General features: G+C 41.9%; 1 protein-coding gene across 20 annotated transcripts in view; it reads left to right on the top strand.

The window, feature by feature from the left end:
• Nucleotides 1–25,702, top strand: part of CD44 (CD44 molecule (Indian blood group)) — an 86,993-nt gene that overhangs the window by 56,017 nt on the left and 5,274 nt on the right. For 4 of the 20 annotated variants that reach the window (XM_045066026.1, XM_045066024.1, XM_045066033.1 and 1 more), the window contains 9 exons: nucleotides 1,545–1,658; nucleotides 2,126–2,242; nucleotides 6,548–6,676; nucleotides 9,581–9,682; nucleotides 11,435–11,533; nucleotides 12,382–12,588; nucleotides 15,276–15,341; nucleotides 18,983–19,054; nucleotides 21,116–21,194. In XM_045066026.1, coding sequence (XP_044921961.1) covers nucleotides 1,545–1,658; nucleotides 2,126–2,242; nucleotides 6,548–6,676; nucleotides 9,581–9,682; nucleotides 11,435–11,533; nucleotides 12,382–12,588; nucleotides 15,276–15,341; nucleotides 18,983–19,054; nucleotides 21,116–21,194 — 985 coding nt within the window. Of the gene's footprint in view, nucleotides 1–1,544; nucleotides 1,659–2,125; nucleotides 2,243–6,547; nucleotides 6,677–9,580; nucleotides 9,683–11,434; nucleotides 11,534–12,381; nucleotides 12,589–15,275; nucleotides 15,342–18,982; nucleotides 19,055–21,115; nucleotides 21,195–22,490; nucleotides 22,704–24,787; nucleotides 25,338–25,702 lie in introns of those variants that run through there. The other 16 variants (XM_045066031.1, XM_045066030.1, XM_045066025.1 and 13 more) reach the window with 16 other exon arrangements.

The raw sequence follows: 25,702 nt of genomic DNA, 5'->3' as shown, positions 1-25,702 counted from the left end.
TAGCCAATGACTGGGTTTCCTAGATATATCGTAATGATGTGAAATGTTGCTGAGCAGAGATGAGAATTCTGAACCTGATGCCACCATATCACCTGTTCTTAGAGAAGGTGGACCTTTGCAGTGTGACTGGACCCTTTTAGGTCACTGAAGTTCTCACTGTCCTACTGAAACCTGAGAGGATTGTCCCCACATAGACAACACCCAGGAATGGAGGAGTCCAAAATAATAGTTTGGGCTTTGAGGCACCTGAGTATATGGCATCAATACCACAAATACTCAAAATGAACTAGACACTTTATATCTCAGCTTTTAAATGGCACATTCTTTAGCCCAGACATCTCTGCAGAGTCTGGCCTATAAAACAAGTAAACTCTTCTTAATAACTTCAGAAAGAAAACCAAATAACCAAAAACACTGGAGCTTTACTATCACACTGTCTTCTGGGTTCAGGATGTGGCCCCATCTTCCAGGTGGGACCATGTGGTCTTGATACTCGAGAAACATAGCTTTCTTGGGTGGCAACACAAACAGAGCAACCTGAGAATTTCACTTGCGAAATCAAGCTGAGAGTATTACAGTTCTGAAAGGAATTTTGTGTTTAGTTGGGTATCAAAGTTGAGTTTGGAAGAATTAGGATGGGTTTGCACATGATAGTTTCACTAAAGCAACCGATCCTAATTTTGTCAGGATCCTTCTTTCAAGTGCATCTCCTACTCCAGCTCTATCATTTTGGGTGAATGCATCAGGCCTCTGGTGGATGTATGCCTCTTTTTTTTTTTTTTTTTTTTTTTTTTTTTTTTTCGGGGAGCTTCATTCATGGTGGTTGGTGACCTATGGTGCTTTTCTACTGAATGTATGAATCTTGTTTTTCTCTCATTGGCTATGAATGGCTTGCTCATGAAATGCTTTGTATTTGATGAGAATACCATAGGTGTTTGCTACACATTCAGAAATGTACAGCTAAATCATATCACTGTTAAAGGTAGATGTTCTTTCTTAGAACCATCTATAGGAGATCCGTGGCTGCTCAGAGTACACCTTTCCCCACTAAAACTAGCGAAATAAATAAAGTGATCATATCATCATGGTATAATCTTCAGGAATCTACCTCTTCAGCCTGAGGGTCTTGCTTTAGCACACTTGCCAATGATACCAATCCCTTGGGCTTTCAAGTGCACAGGGCCGTTATGGACTGAATGGATGGGTCAAAACTCTGATGTTCTTGGTTCTCCTCGGTGGAGGGCTGGTGTTTGCAAAGCTGTTCTTCCTTCTGCTGCAACTCCTTTGGCTGCTTTCTCCAGAAAATCTCATGTTCTGACCCCAGCGTCTCCTATGACAGAAGGCAGAGGATACTGAGGTGCTTAACAATATGGCTGAACCAAGCTGAAGTCCTCTCTGCTCTCCCTCCGTTTCCACTCAACCATCTATATGAGCTGGTATAGATGATTCACTGTGTAGACCAAAGAAGGGAGAGATGTGCAGAACCAGTGGTGAAGGCTCATGAACTAACATTTTCCTAATTGCTTCAATCATCATTATAACAGTTCCAACCACACCACGGCTTTTTAGCCACCCAAAACAGAACCAGGATTGGACTTCGCGGAGCCCCGGTGAATCGAATCCAGAAGTATTACTTCAGACTACTACAAGGATGACTGGTAATGGGTTTTGCATACTTCATTAAAGATTTTTTCCCTCTCAAAGTCTATGATGCTGCAAAGGTCAGTCATCAGGACACGGTGGGAACAGTAGTTCATGTCTCATCACAAATTCTTAACTTTCATGAGGAAACTCAGTTCAACCTAGGAGTCATTCGTCAGTCACTGTCTGGGCACAAGATACTTTATGTTGCTTTATTATAAAAATAAATACATTAGCTCAGCTTATGATGCTGCCCTTGACAAAGTGATCATAGTGGAACAACAGGTAATCATTAAGAAATTTCCCACCCATTGATTTTTTTCTTGGGAGAGATGAGTGGAGTCACTCAAAAGCATTGGGCATAGATGCTCGGAGGTCCTATGTAGGCATGGCACTCTTAAATAGCGTGCATTTCAATGGAAGAACACAACACCAAAGTTTGGTTGATAAAAAGTCACAGCATATATAACCATCATCACGGCAGATGTGGACCAAAGTGGCACCAGCGCCAATGGAGAGAACTGGCCCCGAGAACCACACTCTCCTCTCATTCACCATGAGCATCACGATAAAGAGGAGACCCAGCATCCTGCAAGCACAAGTAAGGAGGCTGGAGGTCAGCAGTGCTGGTGTCCATGACTTAGTGAAGTCCTTCCAAAGAATAGGGAAGACTTTGTTTTAGACATTAGCCACATCTTCTGTCATTTCTTTTATCCACAGAGCATGCAAAGCTGCCAAATCTACACACTAGTTTTAAGAAATTGGGAGAAAGACACCAACTGGTCAGGTTGCATGAAGGGCCAAAATGGTGGAAAGCTTAAAATGTTGTTGTTTTTTTTTTTTTTTAAAAGGTCTGAGATACATATTTTTGTGTGTGTTAGAGATTCTTCAAGGTTCCATTTGGGCGATTTGTGTGTGTTTATAGAAATGTGTGAGGAAGAGTGTATCTTTTGGTGCCAGGCAGTGGGGTCTGGAAAGAGCTTGACAAGTGCAATGATCTTTGGAATCCTTCTCTTCTGTGAAGATCTCTGATGAATCCAGTTTCTTTTTTTACATTCTGTTTCTTACTGCACTGTAGGAAGGCATCCCTTGTACTCTCTGCAAGAAGGTCAGTGGCTCATAGAGACTATGTTTGAATTTCTGTGACTGTTCTTTTTCTGTTTTTAAGCCCAGAGTAACTTGGGGAAGGCTTTGATGCTGTTATTCCTACTTAAGTGCCAACATCTCAGGTTTCCCCAAACAATCTCAAGTCTCACTACAGGTCTTGAGGACGGGACCAAAGAAAATAAGAACTATATACACTTCTTCTTTCATCTCTCTCTTGGCAATATGCCCATCGTATTTGGAATAAAAGAAGCTTTAATTTAGGATAACAGCTTGTAGCATCTTTAAAACTATGATTTAACTATCATTCCCTTACTCTTGGATACTCTTAAAGCAAGAATGTAAGAAGTAGCCACTTAGAAACCAAAGGGAGACCCCAGAGTTTGAGGGAGGCCTTCAGACAACAAAAGAAACATTTCAGACATCAACTAGGACATAGGTTTTAAGTGCTGGTCACTGTACTGAATACATCAAATAGGCCTGCATCTCATTACTTATCCCACCTGATTTTATTTTTGTGTGAGGACTATGGACTGAACAAACAAGAGTCTTCTGATAGAAGGAGGAGATGAGAAGCAGAAGTCTCTTCGGAATGGGATTCTGTACCAATCCCCCTTGGAACCTAAAAGTACATCTTAGAATTTAAGACATTTGTACTTAAAAAAGAAGATAGCTACATGAGAGGCTTGGAATTAATAAGCCCATTGTCAGAAGGTTGTGGGGGGGTTGGCAGGGGCACATCATTCCTGGAGGGTGGTTGAAAATCCAGATGTGACAGAACCTCACAGAGGAAAAGGGAAAGCAGTAACCACTGCTTTTGTACTTGCAATTCTCTCATTTGTACTTGCAAACATAAACAGATTCTAGTTGGTGACCTCTGGGCTTTATCAAAGGACATTACAACTTCTAGAAGAGATTCAACCTTCATATTTTACACTGGAAATCCTATATTCTGCTAATCCATATGTTGAAAACAGCGGGTATTTAAACTGGATATTCAAAGGAGTGTTATGTTTATGAAGATAGTGTAGTGTGTGTGTGTGTGTGCGCGCGCACACGCGCGCACACAGATATTTCTGTCTTTTTCTTTTCTAAAAGATTTTGAATAGACAGTTTATGTTTGGGTTACTTCCCCCTTTTTGGTAATTAAGTTCGTAGTTTTTCTAACTTCAATATTTGTCAGGAGGTAGTGATTTAGTCAGTGGGAGGTAAAACTGAAGATTTGAGACTTCTTTTTCTTCCCTCTGGATAACCAGTTAACCCCAGGAATGTTCTGGCCAATGCAAGGGTAAAATGAGGACACAAGTTGTATTTTTTAAAGATTTTTCTTATTATCAAATCACACATATCATTTTCTAAAATTATGAAATATAACCGGCCTTACCAGTTGCAAAAAATACTTTGGCTTGGCAAGTTTATAGGCTCTCATTTTCTTGTTGAACTAAAAATTTGCTGTTAGTTGCTGTAAATGAAAATGACCCTGGCTTTCTGATTTTTCCCAAAGATACCCTGACACAATTTTATTCCATTCAATTTATTCTTTTTAAAACTGAGCAGTTAAAACACCGAGGGGTTGAAATTTTTAGCTTGTCACACGTTCCTATTGTTTATATAATCCCAAACATTGGCTAGAATAGTTTTATTCCATTGACTTCATTTCATTAAAAAGTAATTTTGGCGGTTTTAGATCCCACATAGACATAACCTCATAATGTGCCCATCATTGTCAACCTATTTCATGCTGAGTAAATCCACAGCTGGTGCATTTCCAGTGCATGTGATCATGGATTATGTGACCACCATTTGAGAAGGCCTCCCACCATGCTGATTTTGTCATCAGTTGGTATATGTAATACACCCCCCCCCCCAATCACAGGAGCAAAAAGGTTAATTCTGTGAACACACAGTGCTCTCAGACAAGGATATATGAGGCCATAGAGTATGGTAAACCAAGAATCGTACTGGAAATTCATAGATTGTGGTCCAGTCCTAACTTTGTGTGTGCCAGTCTGGCTCTAAGATTATGAGCAAAACTACTTTGGATCCCAGTTTTCCTATCTGAAAAATTGAAGGATTGGGCCACTGATTTCTAATATTTCTTTCAGAATATCAGTGATCTCTCTCCATGCTGCTTTGCTTTTCTACCTTTTCTCCCATGTGTATATGGCCTTAAAGTATTAAAATATGTGTTGGTAAAGAAGTTGAACAATAATGGCTCCCAGCTGACATTCTTCTCACAGCTCAGGGAATCCCTAGTAGTACAATGGAAGAAAGAGCTACCCCCCAAAGAGCAGTGGATGGAGAAAGGGTGGCATGGGGAATACTCCCAATCACCTAAAGAAGACTCTCATTCAGCAGCAGGGGCAGCTGGTAATGGATTGTTTAACTAGTAGACTTGGGTGGAAGCTTCCTCTTGGGTTGAATATTGAGCATTAAGGACACTGAATAGAAAGACATTTAAGGAATTATCACAAGATATTAAGGTTCCTTAATAAATTATAATACGGGCAATACAGAACCAACCCTTAGATGCGCAGAAAAAAATCACTGAAACAGGAATGGATATAGCATACATAGGAGACCTAGAGAATATGTCTTTTGTGTATGTCACTTTCAGGTCTCGTTTTGGGCATCTCCCAGTGAGATTGTGGCAGAGACTCTGATCTGACCAAATACTCCCTCTTGTCTTGTGACAGAATCTACAACATGGCACATATTGTACTGGGCACATTAGAATACATTTGGTCAGAATCCTAATGTTGGAAGAAATGGAGCCAGATCATTAGGAAAATACCTGTCTGATGTCATTTAGCACTTTGGTCCTATCTATTTGGAGATTTCTCTTTCAAAGAACCATGCTTTCTTCTTACATTTAGAAGCACACTTTCTTTGTTGTTGGTGGGATTGTGGAACTTGGACTTGAGCTCTGCCATCATCTCTAAGTGGTGCCAGATGACTTTGGCTTTGCAAGCTGCTGTGCATGATTCTTTTGTCTGTGTGGCAGAAACATGGAGATGCATCCTGTCTTGTAAAAGAATATGAATTCCGTATTCTCACTTGGTATCAAAATAGTCCTCTGTTTCCATGTGCGACATAGAAGGTAATGCAGAATGTCCTTGTGGGGCGTGGCAGCTTCTGAATGCATCCCTGGCAGAGATGTGGATTCAGTGAGTGGCTAGTGGTTGGTACTAAGGGGCTAGAACTGGACTCTTCTCTACGTATTTATCTCCGCTGGCTCAGAATGAAGCAAAAGCATGTGCTGAATTCTTTTATGTCCCTTGAGCTGTGAATCCCATTGTTAGAAGGTAATGCTTCTAATGGATTCCATTCATGCTTTTGAGATGAATGTTACTTATTTCAGGTTTATCTGGTGGGAAGCCTGATTCCTCCTCCAAATCACTGCCAGCCTAATGTGCATTTCCCTGGGATGTGGTTGTCTCAGAATGACATCATGTGCTCAGATACTTTCTCCTTTAGGCGATGGTGACCATATGGCATGTGGTTCAAGAACTACTTCTTTATCTTCACATGATGACTATAACTCATCCTCTATTCATGCAGGGATCATTAATGCTTTCATAGCCTTTGGTTCACATGCTGAATGCTAAGTAAATGAGCATGAACAAATCCATACCTGATAAAACAGTCTGTGTTTACACAACTTCTTGACCCTCTATACCAGCAAGATGCTTTCATTGTCTTATCTAGAGAGTAAAGTCTTTTTAACACTATCAGTGTATGTATCCCTGGCCAGATGTCAACTAACACTTTAACACTTGCTTGAACTACATGTTCAAAACAGCCCCAGCCCAAGACGGCCATCTAGATCAAAGAACGACAACGCAGAGTCAAGAAGACAGCTCCTGGACGTATTTCTTTGACCCCATCTCACATCCAATGGGACGAGGTCATCAAACAGAAAGATGGATGGGTAATAGCCTCTGAGATTTTTTATATGCTGTTTTTGAAAGCCACCCAATAGCTATTTACCTAGAAATGTGCCCTTGGTTTTAGATCAGTCTGCTTCCTTAAGGAACTTGAAGTTTCTTTAAAAATTAGTTTTCTCAGTAGAGGTGATATGGACATTCATCTGAATATGAAATCCTAGACTGAGACTGAAGAATTCGGCCAGAAGGTTAAAAAAGAATTAGTTCTAAGATGGTGGGAGTGGAAGTTATTTTCTCTGAAGAAGGAGCAGTCTTAAGATTTCTTTTACATCAATTCAGTGACCCAAAGACATAACTTGTCCTTGGTAGAGAAATATTGGAGGTCAAAAATTGGCGAGTACTCATTTCAAACAAGTAACTGAAAAACTCAGAAAACATTATTATTCACTCTTTCTACATTTAGAGAGAAATACAGCACCCAGTGACTTAGGATTTAGACCACCCTTGGCCCTCAATAAATGTTTTCAAACGTAATGAATGGACAACTTTTATATACAGGATGGAATCCCCATTTCCTTAAATACCATTCTTATTTACCTATAAGCAGTTAAAAACAGAAATGAAAGAAAGTAAAAACGATACTAGCTATAGTTCTGCAAGAATGGAGGATTGTGGTTATATTTGACTAATTTTCATATTCCAAAGGAATTCTTTCTTTATCAGAACAGATGACAGCTTTCCTGAGAGAATCTGTAGGCGTTGGCAGCAGGTGGTACCATCCCTTTTCTCAGTCTTTACCAGACTGAAGAACTGATGCTCCTTACTATACCCATGAATTGAGTTACTCAAGTTTTTTTTTTAATTATTTGACAAGATGTCTTGATCACAGAAATGTCACATTCCAAAAAAGGGAGATAAACCAAAAGAGTCAATAGAAGGATGTGAATTTTCAGTCATAGCATTGAATATATTCTCAGTCATAGCATTGAATAAATTATCTAGATCCAAACAGCCAAGGGTATGCATAACTGAGACTGTATTGAAATGGGTTCTAAGAGCACAATGATGATGTCCCTTGACATTGAATTGAACAAAATTATCTCCAAAATGAATCCCACAGTTTCTATAGCCTCATTTCTTTAAAACATACTATGCTATACCCCAATATTAATGATTAGATATCCCTTAAGCTACAGTTGTATTAAATATCTTCTAATGTGCAGTGCATTGTGGATACACCATGTTCCATGCCCTTAACTAATTTAAAATAAAGCTAGGAAAATAAAACACTTATCATCGATGATAAATCAGAATATATCTAACAATACTGGACAATAGGTAATAGATGGCAAATGAATGTTGCCAACAATAAACACATATATTCAGAGGACCCTCCAGAGAGTGTCAGAGAAAGATGGATCTAACCTGGGTTTTTCAAAAAATGGAAAGAAATATGGATAGTCAGAGAAAGGAAGTTGGGGAATATTTCATAGGAAGGAGACTCATGTAAGGAGAGGGATAAAGGAAGGGAAACCAAGGAATGAATTTTTCAGAGTGACTGGGTCCATTTGTCATAATGGAAGATGAGTCTGAATGGCTAGGTCATAGCCAGTAGGTTGCAGAGTTGAAGTACCACATGCGAACCCAACATACATGTCCATGGACATGACTGCTCGGGGTTCTGGTATATCCATGGTGGAAAGCCAAGCCAGTAAAAAAATGTCTTCTGGATCAATCGTAAGCCTCCATACTGATGAATAGAAAGAGTCTATTGAACTGAACATGTCAATGGGCTTCAATACAATGGGCTTTAACCATAGAAGAGTGCAAACTGTGTTGTAGGAGTCTCATTTACAAAAGGGAAGATGAGCAAGAGTGTTTAGAGACTTTCAACAGACAGGACTTTTCTGGGAGAATATCCATTTGGGGTTTTGATTTGGGTTAACTAGCCTTGCCTCCTTGTTGAAACCTGGGATAATACAGTCAGCCCCGTTTTGTCCTACAAAGATCTTTTCTTGTATGTGAAGGTTTCACTGTAGATATGCGAGTGCCCAGTATTCTGGCGTTTCCCTCTGGAGTCATCTGGACCTGATTAAGTCTGTCCGGATGTAGCAGTGTGGGTGAACTTTGAGCTAGAGAGCCAGCAACAGTGATGGAGCTCTTGGATTGTTTGGCCACTGTTTCCCTCAGGACTTGTTATTCCCGCAACACTGATTCGTGATATTTACTAGAAACAGCACATTTAAATGTTTCAGTGACATTTGTGTATCATTCAACATGGTACATGTTAAATTCCAGAGAGACCTCATACTTGTGTTTATGGGGAGAATGATTCACTGACCTCTACTGCTTATTTCTTGCCCCTAAATGCTTCCCGTGACTTCCACATAAGTAGTTTGGATGATAATTTTATGCGTTATATGCACGTTCACTTTGGGAAGCAGAAAGGACCAAAAGAGAGAAGAGGATTATAAAAAAAAAAAAAAAAAGGGAAGAAGGAAAAGTTCTTTTGCCATGTAAGGGAAGAAGGTGTGAAAAAATGGTGCTGAACCAGTACACTTTATCTTTTCTCCATGATCCAGATCACATGTGTCTGTAAGGGAGGCAAGATGTATGGCATGGGACAAGTCACGTACAGGCTTTGTTTCTGGTTTTTTTGCAAGGTTTGAGAGCCACATCATATGCTTATTTAGTGTCCCTCCAGACTCAGCAAAAATAAACAAAAATTGCACCTTTTGTACACTTAGTATTTAAAAGAAAGCCAGTTACTTCTTATAATACTTTTTAAAGAAGTCATCATTTGTTCCAGTTCTGGAGACATGAATCAGTACGTACTTTTTTCCCTCTAGTCCGGGTTTGGATTTGAAAATAGTTTGTCTAGAGACCATGAACCACCCTCAGGGAGTGGCTTAGTAAATCGAGCATTAACACTGGTTTGATTCCTTCAGATATGGACTCCAGCCATAGTACAACACATCAGCCTTCTGCAGATCCAAACACACATTTGGTGGAAGACTTGGACAGGACAGGACCTCTTTCAGTGACAGCTCGTAAGGATATAATAACCCCTTTGCTGGCTTGTAGTCCCGCTTCAGTTCTTGTTCCCACTGGCCTGGAAGCAGAGCTTGGTGGTAGGTTGGTGCAGTTGAGAGGTTGAACCCTGGAGTATAAAAGGGTCTTCGTTATCTGTATTTTCTTGGTGGGCTCTTTAAATCTGGTTTTTGCCTACATTCTTGGTGATTTCCAGACACATGACTTTATGTTAAGAAAAAGAAAAAGATTGTGGGATTCTACCCCACTTGATTTTCCTTCCCTAAATAGTTACATGAGTGAAACCCAAAACCATGCCTAAGATAGTGGTTTCTCTATGTTTTAACCATCTCCTTTTGGTTCCCATCTTTCCTCCAATCAAACAGAAGAAGAGTAGGTTCGCTTTCTTGGTTGTAAAAAGACATTTCGGGGCCAGATAATCATGTAAAATTGGGAAATTTTAGCAGCCCACAGAATAGGGGCAAGACATGCTGTGAATATTAACAAAGGTGCCAGGGCCCGGGAACAAAAGAGGAACATTTCCTAATATTTCTTCCTACTACTAAACATCTGGGAGAAGCAATGCTAAACTCTTAGTGGCCTTAATTGCCACTGTATGGACAGGGCTATCCTAGAGATCAGCCTGACAGAGTATGAAAGAAAGAGTATGAAAGCCTGACAGAGATCATACTGACAGAGTAAGAAAGAAATCCAGAATTAAGGGCTTCATTTCACTGCTTGATGCACATATTGGGCAGACTCCTTCATGTGAGCGCAAGCATGTCTTGATCACCAAGAATGTAGGTAGCACAGTGTTAAGAATCAAAGGAGATGGAGAGAAGACTAAAAAGGTCCCCTCCAGTGGAGGGCCTTGTGTTTCTACTTTATGTCCCTTCTGACTTTTATTCTGGTACTGGGATGGGGATTTGGTGACCGTCTTTCTCCTGGTTGTCATGTTTACTTGGTGGTGGACGTGGCTTATGGATGTGCCTTATGGAATGCTTGCACCTGTAACTCAGAGGTCAGTCCCTTCCTTAGAAGAACACATGAGAAATCAACTCAAAACAGTCAAAGTGATTTCAGATATGGGCAGTGGTTCAACCTCAAATTGGTATATGTCAGCGGGGGCCCTGTGTTTGCCCAGGCAAGCGTTTCCTGACGTTTCGGTGCAGTGAAGAGAATCCTCATTCATAGACAAGATCAAAAACTTAATAACAGAATAAAACACTAACTTTAATTTAATCTTCTTTAGAAGGGACTTAAGATTTCTTTGTGTAAATTTGATCTGAGTTACTTGAGCAGGTTATTCTAGATTCTAGAGCTTCTTTCCCTTTGGTCGTGAGAAGTGTGCTCTCTGCTATCCTGGTGTTTATTTCCCTGCAGTCCCACATCTGAAGCCACAGCTGGGTGCCCTTAACTGTGTACAGGAACACCAGAAGTCAGCCATTCCCTTTTCCCTGTCTCTGTGTTCCCTGGTTTTCCTAAGTGCTACCCTCGGGCCAGGATGATCTGGGGGGACAGAGTGTCGGCTCAGACTTCACCTTGGCACTTTACCTCTCTTGACTGTACTGAAAAAGAGGTTCTTAGGAGCCAATTAGACACAAAACAATTCCATTGTACATTTCTAGCTATCAGAGGAGAATGGTGGACACAAACTTGGGCATTCTTAGGCACCCACCCATGGACACTAGCTCTAGCCAGTTCCTCCCTCCTGGCAGAGGCTTTATTTCATGGCTCCAAATTAACGTTGGATTCCTCCCTCCTTGAAACAGAGCAGAGTCAGACTCATAGCTTCTCTACCTCACACGGAGGCTTGGAAGAAGATAAAGACCAGCCAGTGACTTCTGCTCCAACATCTAGCAGTAAGGATGGTAAAGCCCTGCAGCCTTCATCTCTGTATAAAAATCTGTAAATTATGGATGTTTCTGCAGTGTCTTTGGTGGAGGTACATTAGGTGGCTGCTGTTGTGCTGTTACTTCTGATCAGAAGGCACGGCTGGTGATGGTTCTTTGATTTTTCTGCTTTGTAGGTCTCTTAGAAGCTATTGTACATTCAGTGCAATGTGTATTTCTTAATCTTAAAGGTCAGGTTTCTTAAACTCTAGAGTTAGTGGCATGGTTTCAAAATCACTTATATATGATTTATAATTGGTGTGAAGGTCTGAATTCTGTCACTCTCTGTTTTCCTTTCATCAACATGTTATTTTGCCTTCATCCTCTGGACATATGCCCATGGTGCTGGTGACTAGGAAGCAGAGCCCTTATGGCAAAGGAACGAGTAATGAAAGCCTCACGGTTTTGAGCCCTGGCAATTACGGTTCCATATGCAGGCAGCAGCAGTTTACTTGTTAGTTCAATGATGTGTTTTCTTCACTTCATCAAAGCCTGGTCCAATTGAGTAAGAGCTCAAGACTATCTAGTACCTGAGTTGACTTCAAGGTCACAGTTGTGGTGGCTAACAATCCAGGCAGATGTTGTGACAAATGCCTCTTCTGGGTATTGGGATCACCAGAATCTCTTCCACTGAATCATGTCCAGGTGGTGCTTATGGCAAAATATCGCTTCTGTTCAATAGTAGGAACGAACTGCACTGTCTTTTGCTCCATACTCATGAATAACAAGTGGAAAGCTTTTGCAGCACTGGCACATTCTGAAGAAAAGCCCCCGATGGGGGTTGGCCTCACAATCATGGGCTTACCATTGGTCCCACCTCCACACAGATAGAACTGATGGCAGAGGCGGAAGAAGAGGTGGACATCTTCCTGAAGACTCAGCTACTTCAGTGGAAGGCTCTACTTCTCACTCACCTGCCACGGGGGAATACAGGACCCTCATCCCAGTGACCCCTGCCAACACAGGGTCGCCTGGAGTTACTGAAGTCATTATTGCTGGAGATCCCAATTCTAACATTATTCATTTCTTTTCAGGTAACTTGGCCCTTTGTCATCCGGTTTGATTTCTCTACAGAGAGAAACAGCGCATACTCTCATACTACAGGAGGATGTTTTTTCTGTGGGCTGTGATTAGACCGATTTGTGATTTGGGGATGGCCTTTATCACAGGTCATCATTCTAGTGCCAATAAAGTTAGATTTATTTTAGATAAATAATGCTTTTATTTGCCAGTATAGTCTCTGTTTATTTTTGTGACTTGGTTGTTATGGTAGAATTTCTTTCTTTGTTCCTAATCTTGTGATATCTTGACTTGAGCCATTTGAAATCAATACTTTTGTAGGTCAAAGTCTTTAAATATTAGCAATTTCATTTGATTCAACTCAGATATGCTACCTGTTTCTTACGGCTTTACCCAACATGTGAATAATTTACATATGCTAATATCTTTGCTCTGAAATTATTATCTTTACTGGTGATGGGTTGGTGAATTTTACTTTCGGTGAAGGGCTTGTGGCTAAACCTACTTATGATTCATACCTCAAACTTTATGATTTAATCTACTAATAATAAATAGACATGATTTCTCTTGTTGCAATGACAAAGGGGTGATTAAAGATGACTTATTCAATTAAGTTGGACATGGACCTAAAAGGAAAGTGAGACTTCTCAAATAACCAGTCTCCCTACTTCTCCCTTTCTTTGTTCCCTCATTTGCATTAAGAAACTTATATTGAAGAAAAAAGAACTAGAAATATTACTCTGACTAAGAAATGAGAATTGAAATCTCTCCTCCTCATGACAGTGATTCAGTGATTCAAGTATTTCCTGCCACTCAACCATTGAATTCTATTAAAGATTTGTGATTTTAAATATATATATTTATATCTGTAGCAAGGTCTGCCTCTCTTCCGCCCACAAAATGAATAAGTCTTATAAGAACCCAGTATATAAAACAGATGACATCTGTGATGCTCTAACTGAAATGGGGACAGAAGACTCAGAATGCCAAGTGCTTGGATTCTTTCCTCTGTGGTGCTCACCCAGAGCTTCCAGAAAAGCAGTTTTTAAAAGTACTCACTTTGGTGATATTGGCAAGACAAAGTTCCTCACACCCTTTGATTAATTATTCAGCATGGTTCTGCCCTCAGTTAGGAAACATCCCAAGTAACATTGTCCGTTTTCTTCCAAAGAAATGAATCTTAGAGCACTGCTCTTTTCTCTGGGCAGAAGGACTGTGCTTCAATCAAATGAATTTAAGTTTCAAATGGCAATTTTCAAAGTAATAGTATCGCGAAACGGCTACATAGCCTATTTGTTAGTAAATAAAATGCTTTCTACAAAATGGATACACACATATGTGGATTCCTTCTGTTCCATGGTCAAACAGATTTTCCGTGGTTCTTCATGGATTAAATGATTAGTAAGTGATTCAGCTGTCATCCTTGGTTTTCTTCCAAGCCACTCAGATAAAGCTTATTTCTTCCCATACATTTTTCTCTGTTTTGATGCTTAATGTTAAGAGCTAAAACATTTGCCATTGTGCTGGTGGTGGTGACAATGGTGGTGACAGTGGTGGTGGTGGCATTGGGGGTACTGGTGTTGGCATTTTAACAAATGCTATTTTTGAGTATTCTAACTAAGGAACAAAACAAGCTGTCTCCTCTATACAGTTACATGAGAGGTGACAGGATGCCTACTTCTGCCTTCTCTAATCAAGGAAATGGTGATGATCAGATTACTGTATTTTCCTTACAGGTCTTCATAAGAGGTGACTATAGCCATTTATGAAACCACTGTCCCTTTTTGTTGTTATTATTGTTTGTCTTGTTGTTGTCTTGCTTTTGTTTTGTTTTGTTTTGTTTTGTTTTAAGATTCCAGCATGTTGGAAAATATGTGGGGAAGAGGGAGAAGAGGAGGGGTTTCCATAGGCTGAATCCCAGATTTGACCTGTGGACCCTGATTTGAGTAGTTCGTAAGCTTGTCTCAATCTAAAATCTTTTGGTGATAGATGTTTGGGACGATGGGATTATATTAACTCTTGGTGTTGAAAATACAAATTTAAATTTTGAAAAATGTTATTTTTTAAAACATAGTCTAATAGCCAGGTCCACATTTTTTACATGTTAGCTCTCATCATCTTACTCCTTTTTCACTTATCTTCAGGCTCTTTTCCCCTAAATAAGCAGTTGACCTTTCCCTTTGAATTTTTACATAATTCAACACCAAAATCCTTTACTGCACACCAAAACCATTTTCTATTTCCTGCCTCTGAGAAAGCTCTTTAAGTGGCTCACACTCTGAGTCAGAGAGTACACATACTCCCAGTAATCACATTTGTGTAATTCAAAGCATATAGTCTTTATTTCAAAGACACAGTATCAAGTTCCAACCTCAGATCTGTGAAGACATCATAATATTTTTGTTAGAGTGTTATGTTCTTAGATTTCTACCAAAACCACACTTCCTGTGGTCATCCTGGATGGTTTGTGCTGTCCCAGTTTCTTTCATTTTGATTAAAATCCCTAGCCTACTCACCAGTGAATCCAGCAATGAACAGTAATTAGTACCATAGAGCCATTCAAGGCTCCTTGCCATTGGTTTTTTGATGACCTTTAAAACACTAAACTTGGTGATAGGATGTCTGAAATTACAAAAGTGAGGAAATGCAGACTGCAGTGGGGAACACCCAGTAATGAGCCTGTTCTGATTACTCCTTACAGAAGACCAGGACTCATCGGTTCACCCCAGTGGAACATCCCATACCACTCATGGATCAGAATCAGCTGGTGAGTTTGCGCTACTGTAGTCATTTGCTATTATCATCTTTGAGCCTGCTGATGATTAATAAAGCATGAGTCAGTGTCTCGAGAAGAGTGGTTCTCAGACTTCCTTAGCACGCATCACAATCATGGAGAGTGCTTATTAAATCTCACTGCTGGGCCCCATTCTTCAGGTTTCTGATGTGGTAGGTCTATTTCTGGTAAGTTCCCTGGTGCTGCTGGTGCTGCAGGGATGGGGACCGCACTTTGAGAACGACTGTGTTGGAGAGAAGTCTTCCATGTGGAAGGATCGGGAAGAATTCAGGCAGGGTCTCAATTTCGCATTATACTGCTCCAGCCTGATTAAGAACGTGGGTCTTGGAGTATGAATGGCCTGGGCTTGACCCCAGCTCCTGCATATACTAAGGATGTTGCTTAAGGGATTTGAGACTCAGTTTCCTAATAATTAAAAATAAGATAATAATAGTTGTCACAGGGTATTGTTTGTATACTATATATAGTATGCACTATGTATACTATATATATATACTAATATATACTATATAGTATATAATACTATATACTATAATATAATAGGGTGATTATTCATCCTACAAACCCTGTGACCTTTGAAAGTATGGTTAGCATCCCTATATTCCAGACGAGGACACTAAGACCCCAAGAGGGCAAGTACCTTGGCTGGGTTGACATGACTGGTGAGTTGAGTGGTGGAACTGGGTTTCAAGCCCTGGGGTCTCATATTGCCTCTATAAGTATGTTCTGGAGAAAACACTCCATAATGACCATAATTACTGCCAGGCACATATTATTAAATGGATACATGTTTGCTGTGACTCAGATCACAGCCCTGGAAACATTACTGCAGGCATCAAAGTCTGACATGAGGCAGGTTTACTTGTGACTGGTAATGCTGGGACCACTGAAAGGTTCTTCCAATACCGGTGACCCTGATATCATTAGTCCAGGTGACCCCATGAAAACCAGGGAATCCATCTGGACCATGGTCTTCCCCTCATGCCCAAGTCAGGGCTGCAGTTGCCTCTGGGCCTAAAGATTCACACACTTAAAGCAAATATGTAGACGGTTATTTACAAGGTGGCTTGGTAATAAGCTTTCATACAAGAGCACGGGATAGAAGGGTTCATTAGAAATGCTTCTAAAGTAAAGACAAAAGTCCCAAGCTCTTTACGTTCCTTGGATGGGCCATTTAGCCTTTCCCCAACTCAGTTTTCCTTTTTAGTAAAAAAGAGGATCAGGACACCTGCCCCTGTTACCTCCCAGAGTTTTTTTTTGAAGAATGGCAACTATCAGGAAAATGAAAAATTTTGAGAAATGACAGGGAGTTATTATTACAACCATGCTCTCTGAAATCAAGAGAGAGCTAATCCAATTGTGGTCCTTGGACCAGAGCTTGCTGAAATGCAGAATCCTCAGCCATCTCAGACCTACTGAATCAATGTCTGCATTTTATTAATTAGGCCTCCCCCAACACTGGGTGTTTTGTATGTGCCTTGAAGTTTGAGAAACTCTGTCCTAGACTGTTTTTCTCACAGTCAAGGCCAGTTGAATTATCTCTGTGCACACGTCTCAGGTTGTATCTCATCTCCAAATTATAGTGTCAAGTGTCCGTCTTGGCCGAGTTTGCTTTCCCAGCCAGCCCTGCTCTGGCTGGATTTGCAGACCTCTAGGGTGCAAGGTGAGGCCTGCTCTATCTCGTTCATCTTCTCTGGTTTTCGCTTGAAGTGAGAATCAGGTGGGCGGGAGCGGTCTCTTTTGTTTGACTCCTGTGCAGGTGTGTATTGTTCAAGTGGGAGGTTTCATCTTGTTGTACACACACCCAGATCTTTCCTTGCTGGGAGCACTTTTTTTGAAAACCAAAATAAAGAGATTATGATCCATTAGTGGCCTCCTTTTCAAATATCAAAGGCCGCTATGAGTCAGAGGAAGACCAGGGAGAGAGACTATACTGCTTAGTGGGCTTTCAAGCCCAAAGATCTCCAGTGTAGATGGCCAACATCCCATGACCCGTGTGGGTTAAGACATGCCAATGACCAAGAGCCCTGGGGGCTGGGGGCAGCTAGGAAAAGCACTTTGGATTCCTGAGGTTTGCAAAGTTTAAGGCTACTGTCCTAGTGGCATGAGGTGTGTTGAATGGCCAGAGGTCTGTTAAGAATTTGCTTTGTTCCATTTTGAGTTTAACAAAAACATCAGATGGCATAAACGGGAGTCATCCTCTCCAGAACAACCACCATCATCAAAATTTCACTGTCCACTGTCTAAAGTTTGACTTTTCGCAGACATCATCCTTTCTTCCACCCCTGGGCATCTTCATCCCTTGCTTAGCCAGACGGACTGCTCTGATTTGCTTCTCCTTCCCTTGGTAGACCTGAGAATATTGCAGTGGGTTCCCCATGGGTAGGAGGGAGCAAGTTCACTTTTGTGGGATATTTTCAAATTATGTTTTGAAGCAGTGGAGGGAGCATAAAACACAAAAGACAAAGCTTTAACTTAGGTGAGTCTCTTCACGAGAGGGTTAGAAGTTTCTTTTAAAACACGACGCCTCCCTCATTTTGATGAGCCAGGCTCCCGGGAAGACTGTGGATTTTTTTTTTTTTTCGAATGTTCGGTTAGCCAACACATAGCACATCATTAGTTTACGATGTCATGTTCAGTGATTAGAGTTGTGGGTTCTTTGTCTTGAGACGTTTCCTTCCAGTTTGAGATGCTTTGTTTCTTTATTTTGTTTTGTAGTGGTAGAAAATATTCATTCCTCTGAAAACAAGCATGTTTCAATAAAATATTAGCAGGACCTCTAATAGGGTGATTTTTTCCCAGACAGAAAGGGCCATTGCCCCCTAAACCCTTATTTTTTAATGTTTATTTTCGTGTCTGTGAAGACACTGGATGCGATTATTAGATTTGCTTTGGACTTCCTAGAGCATTTGAGTCCTCTAGGGATCTTGTTAAAATGAAGATCCTGACTCAGTAGGTTTGGGGTGAGGCCTGAGATTCTGTCTTCCCAGCAGGCTCCCGACTGATGCCAGTGCTGCTGGTCCGGGGACCACACTTTGAGTAGCAAGGTCCTAAATCAGAAATAGGATGGAGCAACTACACACAATTCCCATTCTTTTTTTTTTTTTTTTTTTTCTCCACAATTCCCTTTCTTGTGTACTTCTTTAAACTTCTGTGAAATTGTGATGAAGTAGATTTTTACTCTTCACTTGATCTTAGCCAAAAGGCCGAGAAGCGATGGATTTTTATCCTTATCCCCATTTTCTGAGTGAGAAAATACCTGGAGAGGGTAGCTTGACTCAGCAGACATCACTAGCAAGAGACAGAAGCGGACATGAATCTAGGGCTGCCCAGGCTCTGGGAACCCAAGGTCTTATACACTGCACAGCACTGCTGGTGAGATTTCTCATGTTCTTGATGAACAGTGACATTTCCAGATGCTGGATTTAATCAAACCAATTCTTCTGGCGAGAAATCTTTCATGTAACACTTTATAAATGTCTGTGGCTTGAATCTATAAATAGCTTCACAGTGATGCAGGAGGTAGAGAGGTTTGCTGTGCGTGCTGCTCTGTAAGGAGCTCGTCGTTAGGCATTCCAAACTTTGTTTGAGAGATATTGTTTTTTCCCCCTTAGGACACTCAAGTGGGAGTCAAGAAGGTGGGGCAAACACGACCTCGGGTCCTATGCGGAAACCTCAAATTCCAGGTAAGTTTCAAGCTGTGTGGCAAAAAATAAATAAATACTAAAAAAAATCATTCTTTGCAAGCTAAAAGGTGAATGAGAGCACTTGGTAGGGAAAAAAATGGAACTTTGTTTTTTCCGGGTCCCATAAATAGAATGAGCTAAGATTCAGACCTGTTCCTGGCCTGTCCCAAAGAAGGGACACGTTAGCTACTAAAGCTTCCTTCCCACATGAGTGATCTGTCACCCAGGGTCATACCTGTCCCATACCCAGGTCCTTCCTATCCCGGCCCAATTTCCGCTTTATGTCTGGGATTGGAAGACAGCATATAAGTTTCACACTGCAGACACTGGGGAGACATGAGTGCCATGTGTGTAGGGGGAGTAAAAACATTCTTCCGGTCCCTAAATGACTGTTTCTCGAGGGACAGTCTTTCCTGATCCAGACAGAAGTGTCCAAATGAGTCATATCATGTGATAAGAGGGCCAGGACACCTGTCTCTCCTGGGCATCGAGGTTTAAGGCACTCAAGGCACATTCTTTATTTGACTTGGGGTCAAAATGGAGCATTTCTAAGGGGCAGTAGGGTTACAAAGAAGAAAGCTTTCTCCTAGGGTTGTAAATTCTCTTTTTAACTTTCGCCTCTTCAGAAGCCTCTGAGCTGAGCCTCCCTCGGGGAAAGGGAAGAATGCAGGGTGCACCTTGCCCCCTTGCCTCAGCTTGCCTGAGCACAGCTGGGACAGGAGCAAGTTGAGAGAGGGAGTGGGCTCCCTGGGAAGAGGGGCGGTGGAGATGCGATTTGCAGTACTCTTCCAGGCTCTAGTGAGTCTGAACAGGAGAGACCAGAGAAAAGAACGGAAGTGAGGCCTCCTGTTGGCGTGCCCACCTCCTGACTCCATCTCCCGCCCCACCCTCACCTAACCAGGTGGAGGCCAGGCAGGGGCGTCCTGAGCAGGAAGTGGGAGGAAAACCAAGACTCCCAAGGGGGAGTGGCCAGTCCATGACTTCCCATCCTTCTCCGGTCCTGAGCTTCTATCTCACTGCACAGATATACAACCCATGTGGCAAGAGAACGTATTTAAGTTGTCAAGTCACATTTTTATCCCGTTAAAATTTGATTGTAAAACCCATATATAACATCTTAACGGTCCACAAGTGATACGTGGAGACATTTGAGAAAATAGAAACCAAAGGACAAAAATGTAAATCATTTGTTAGCTCCCCCACCGTCTGGAAATGCCACGGTTCCCATTTTCATAGATGTCCTTCCCATCATTTTAAAATGTAATTTATCTACAAAAATGTAATTACAGCACGCATACTGTTTAGTGAACCACCGCCACTCCCAACAGGTTGCCTGCAGCTTTCCACTGTCAGTAAATATTCTTCTCCTGTTCTCACTGTGCAGAATAGAGTGGGTATGACCGAATTCCGGTCACTGACCCCTTACTCTTACATTAGTTGTTTCCAAATTTTATTATTAGAAACAGCACGCAATGAACATCTTTCAAAATGGATTTTGAGGTCCTATCAATTCCCAGAAGCAGGAATCAAAAGCTGAATCAAAGGCATGCACATGTTGAAGGATAAGATTTACCAAATGACCCCCCACACACACACCGTTGACCTGTTGAATGTGCAGAAATTCAGCCTCTTCCCACCAACTAGGGCATGGCTCCCATTTGTGTTTCTTAATAAAACACAAGGTGGAGGCTCTTATATAGAAGAGGAAAGTTCCTTCTGAGGGAAACATAAATTTCCTTTAGTCTCCTTAATCTCACTGCGCCAAAGGCATTTACAGGTTTCTACAGGTCAGTCTATGCTTTTTTTGGAGACATGCTTCTCCTGGAGGAACTTGAAAATTCTGACTGGTGGTCAGAGTTCAAAATAAGAGGCCTGTTGGGCAGACACCTATAGCAGAGTTGGTCTGGTGTTATCTGCCAGCTGGCAGGGCCCTTTGGCTGAACTCACCTGTGGTACTGAGTATAGCTCTTGTTTGGACCAGATCAATTTATAAAGTGCATTTTTGTTTTTACCAAATGTATTTCCCAAGCTCATGGTTGTCTGTTGGTTCACTCTCACCAGAATGGCTCATCATCTTGGCCTCCCTCCTGGCCTTGGCTTTGATTCTTGCCGTTTGCATCGCTGTCAATAGTCGAAGAAGGTAAGGGGATGCACCTTGGGGCCTTTGCTTTGAAAGGAGATCCTTATGGGGCATCTGGGAGGCTCAGTTGGTTGAGCAGCTGCCTTTGGCTAGGGTCATGATCCTGGAGACCCTGGATCGAGTCCCACATCAGGCTCCCTGCTCGGCAGGGAGTCTGCTTCTCTCTCTGACCCCTTCCCTCTCATTTTCTCTCTCTCTCTCAAATATATAAATAAAATCTTAAAAAAAAAAAAAAAAGAAAAGAAAAGAAAAGAAAAAAATGAAAGGACGTCACTTATGTGTGGGCTCCATGAATTTCCAGAGTGTAGCCCCTGGAACCAGCAGGCTCAACACCCTGGGAACTTGTTAAAAATGCAGAATCTCAGGCCCTATCCAGATCTCTTAAATCAGAATCTGTGGTTTTTGACAAGATCTCAGGGACCCATGTGCATGGTACAGTTTAAGAAGCCCTGCTCTGGCACGTTCTTTAGATAAAAGAAACCCTGTGTTTATTTGGACCATCACTTTTAGGTAATGTTTAATCTTTCAAGGTTCTTAAATACTTCAGAGTTAAACCCATGGAGACACTATCTAATGAAATTTATAAAATATCTTACCTGGAAGGCATAAAAGTATGTACCTATTCATTGACTAATTAAATAGTATTTAGTAAGTGCACTCACCATGCACAAAAACACTGTAAAAAGATCTAGGAATTGGGCATTCCCTTTAGCCTGCTTATGGCCCATGGAACCTTCTAGAACCTTTACCTAAAATAAGCATTGGGTTTCTGTGGCTTTCTTGCTGTTTGGGTTGGTTTTGTTTTGTTTGTAATGATACTATTTTGTATTTTCTGGAAACTGTAGTTGAAAGGATTCAGGTTATTGCTTAGGAAGAACTCTCTGACAAGAGGTCTATGAAATGATGAAGAATTTTCCTTCGAAAAGTCTGAATAAAGTCGATCAAACAGCATGTGGGCTGCTGTCATATTCTCAGAGGTCCCTCTCTCTCTTCACCCCAAAGAAGACCTGTCATGTCGGAAGTTACTTAAATAGTGCCTGTACCTGACTGAGCTGTGTTAGTCTCAGACATAATACCACCTTATTGAAATGAAGGAAAAACTTCATTCTAGCAACACGAATTTTGACAGGGCCCTCCAAAGTGTGAGTCTCAATTTCCAGGGCTCTAAATGTGCCCTGTCTTCCTCTGAGCATATGCAGAAGAATATTCCACCTTTTATAAATGTCCCTGGAGCTTGCTTCTGACGAGATAAAAGAATTGTATTTCTAAGGAGGGCTCCCTTTATTGTATCAACAGATCATCTAACAGGCCAGAAGGGGTTCTTGACTGAGGAGAGGATCCGGACAACATGCTAGAATCTTTCTTGTTGGCTTTTGGAAAGCAACTGCTAATTGTGTGGCCATGTGCAGTGCATGTGCAGTATCTCTGAGGTTACTGGTTATCTGAGGAAACTAGATGATGTCACTTCCTGCTGGTACAAGTTAATAAAAGTGCTATCTTAAAGTCAAATAGCTGTTGTTATCTGTACCTTTTGAGAGAATGATAAAAAGAAGTAATTTTTTATCATTGATAAATTGATTAAAAAATGGTCATTGATAAAAAATGATAAAAAAAATTACTCATGATAGCCAACTGTAAAAGGAACAAAAACTAGAAAAGGAAATCTGAAAGACCTCTTAGGAGGCTCTTATGACTAAATGGAAAGAGAATTTGTTTGCTGAATTTAAATAACGTGACTTGAGGGAGCCCTTACAAAGCGTCTTTATACTTTCCCTCAGCCTTCTTGTTTTCTCTTAGATTACTTTTGCCCAATTAAAGATGAATTTCCTATTGTTGGAAATGAGTCCTTTTGTTCCAGGCTCTAGACTGCACCCCCTCTGCTCACATACACCGTCCATAAGGTTTGCACACGTCGCCATAGAAACATTGGCCCCAGAGGCTGTCCAAGTGGGAGACTCCTCTGAGAAGCATCTCAGCTGTCCTGAGAGCAGCTGGAGTCTGCCCAGTGGGGCTGGTTAGCTCGTACGGCGCTCCCCAGACTGTCAGTCGCAGAAAGGGGCCCAACGGCTGCCTTCCTCCCCCACCCCCGCCCCATCCCAACACCAGCCGTCACCCTAGCAACAGGCAAACAGGGACACGCAGACCGGCACAGCGAGTATCTCACAGGGAAAGCAGCTGCTTGGATGCCATAAATCACCATGTCCCGATTTGATAATCGGAAACAGATTTGCCACACAGCGACTGGGTGGTTAACGGCTCCCTGGGCCCCTTCATGTGCGCTGCATTTCTAAAGCCGAAAGCCCATTTCTAATCCTCTTAAAAGGCTGGGGCCTTTTTGCTTTGAACATTACATTTTAGAGAGATCCAGAATCTTATTTTCATCAAAGATAGTTTGGTGGAAAATAAGGACTCAAGGCCAGCTTCCGTTTGTCCAGCAAACGTCTTTTGAGCGGCTCCTACGATCTGCACTGGTGAGGGAGAAAAGATGAAACACGGAAAAGATGCCATCCCAGCCCAGAAGAACCTTGAGGTTTAACAGCAGCATTGACTTACTGGATCTGACTCAGCTGATCTTTCTGAGAACATACTCTGGGCTGGGCTCTGGTGTATGAACTTTGGTTAAAAGACGAAAGGGAAAAGCAGTTACTGAAGTTGATGGGCAAGGCTTGCCCACGGGCTTCCAGGACAAAGTGACCCATGAGTCATGCATCGTAAAGATGCGGATGGAAGGGCCCTGTTGTTTCTTTAGCTTTTCCCATCCCCGCCACGCCCCACATCATCTTCCCTTGCTGTTCATAACCAGAGTCCTTGATTTTCCACTTTCCAGTGAAAATCCTACTTCATTCCATTTCCTTAAGAGCAGACAATTATCTTAGGGGTCGGTTGGGTTGGTAGGTATCAGATGAGGCCCACGAGGGGTTAAGTGCCTCTGCCATAAGGATGTGATCTGATTTGTATGAAGATGGAGGGAGGGAATGTGAGCACCTTACAAGAGGAGATTTCACAAAGCTGGAATGATTCAAGGGTGTCACTATATGGCTATGCAGAAAAAGCCTTCACCAGCTGTCAGTCTGATGGGGAATAGTCATCTTTTCTGTGCTGCCGCTTCCCAGAGGGCAGTGGTCCCCCCTCTGCTTGGTAAGCCCCTTCTGTAAAGCTCCATGGTTTAGCCACCTTCCTTCTCTCTTCAGCTACAGTCAAGCTCACTGCCTTGTTCACCCAACCTTGTTCTGTCCTCCAGAACAAAGTTGTCCTATAGAACTTTCATCGATGATGCAAATGTTCCACATCTGCACTAACGCACAACCACCTGTGGATCCTAGGCACTTGAAATGTGGCTATTTGACTGAGGAGGTGACTTTTTAACTTTCTTCCGTTCTAATTGGTTTAAATTTGAATAGTGGCCCATGGCTAGTGGCTGTCATGTTGGGTGGCACAGCTCGGACACAATGCAAAATAAATCTCTAAGTATCTTTAAGGAGTGTTGGGGTGGCGGAAGACAGAAGAGCCCTTGTTAAGTTTCTCCCCCAAACCTTCAGGATAAATTCCTCCATGCCCTAAATGTGTGCCACCTGGTTTCTCGCCCCACCCAGGCTGCCCACTCTGGAGACCTGTTGAGACCCCCGCATGGCTCCTTCCACTGCTCAGCTGACTGATGCCTAAGATTTGAGGAGAAAGGAGCCTAAGAAGGGGTACAGTTTGCTAGAGATCTCTGTCTGCCCTTTGGAGTCTGAAAGTCTAAGTTGCAGATACTCTGTTTATTGCCGTAACTTGTGTAGCCTCAGATGATACCCTTGGCTTCTTGGACTCTGTCTCTGGTTTTACGTAATGAAGAGGTTGGCTGGGCGACCTCTGAAGTCCCCTCAGCTCTTGTGTTCTCTCTGAAAGTTCTGTAACTAAAAAGAATGAAAAAAAATTATAACTTGTCTTTTCAAAGGTACTTATTAACACTTCTGACCTGGTGACCATGGGGAGCTTTGGGGAGGCCGGTGCCCTCACAGGGACGAGGCCACTCCGCACCCTTTCCTCGGCCCTCGCCCTGTGCATCTCTTCCATCGGGCTGTTCCTGGGTTATTACCTTTTCTAATAAGACAGTGATATAGTAAGTAAAAAAAAAAAAAAAAAAAAAGAAGGAAGAATGGACAGACAGACGGACGGACTTACTAACTAGTGCCTGGAGTAAAAATATTGAACTAGTTATTTATGGGACTCATCCTGTCCTCCTGAAGAAACTCAGAGCACAGACACAGAAATCCAAAAGGAAATGGGGGCAGGACAAACCCAAGCACAGTATTTCGGTGCCCCATGGGTTCAACGTTATCCACTTTTAAAATCAGCTTTGCTTATGGGGTACCTGGGTGGCTCAGTCGTTAAGCCTTTGGCTCAGGTCATGACCCCAAGGTCCTAGGATCAAGCCCCGCATGGGGCTCCGTGCTCAGCAGGAAGCCTGCTTCTCCCTCTCCCTTTTCCTTTCCCTTTCCGCCTGCTTGTGTTCTCTCTCTATCTAT

This window comes from Mustela putorius, unplaced genomic scaffold (assembly GCF_011764305.1).
Source record: "Mustela putorius furo isolate JIRA1106 unplaced genomic scaffold, ASM1176430v1.1 tig00003859_pilon_pilon_pilon, whole genome shotgun sequence".
NCBI classification, from domain to species: domain Eukaryota; kingdom Metazoa; phylum Chordata; class Mammalia; order Carnivora; family Mustelidae; genus Mustela; species Mustela putorius.
The sequence above is the reverse complement of the archived record's forward strand: the minus strand, read 5'-3'. Positions and strand labels throughout refer to the sequence as shown.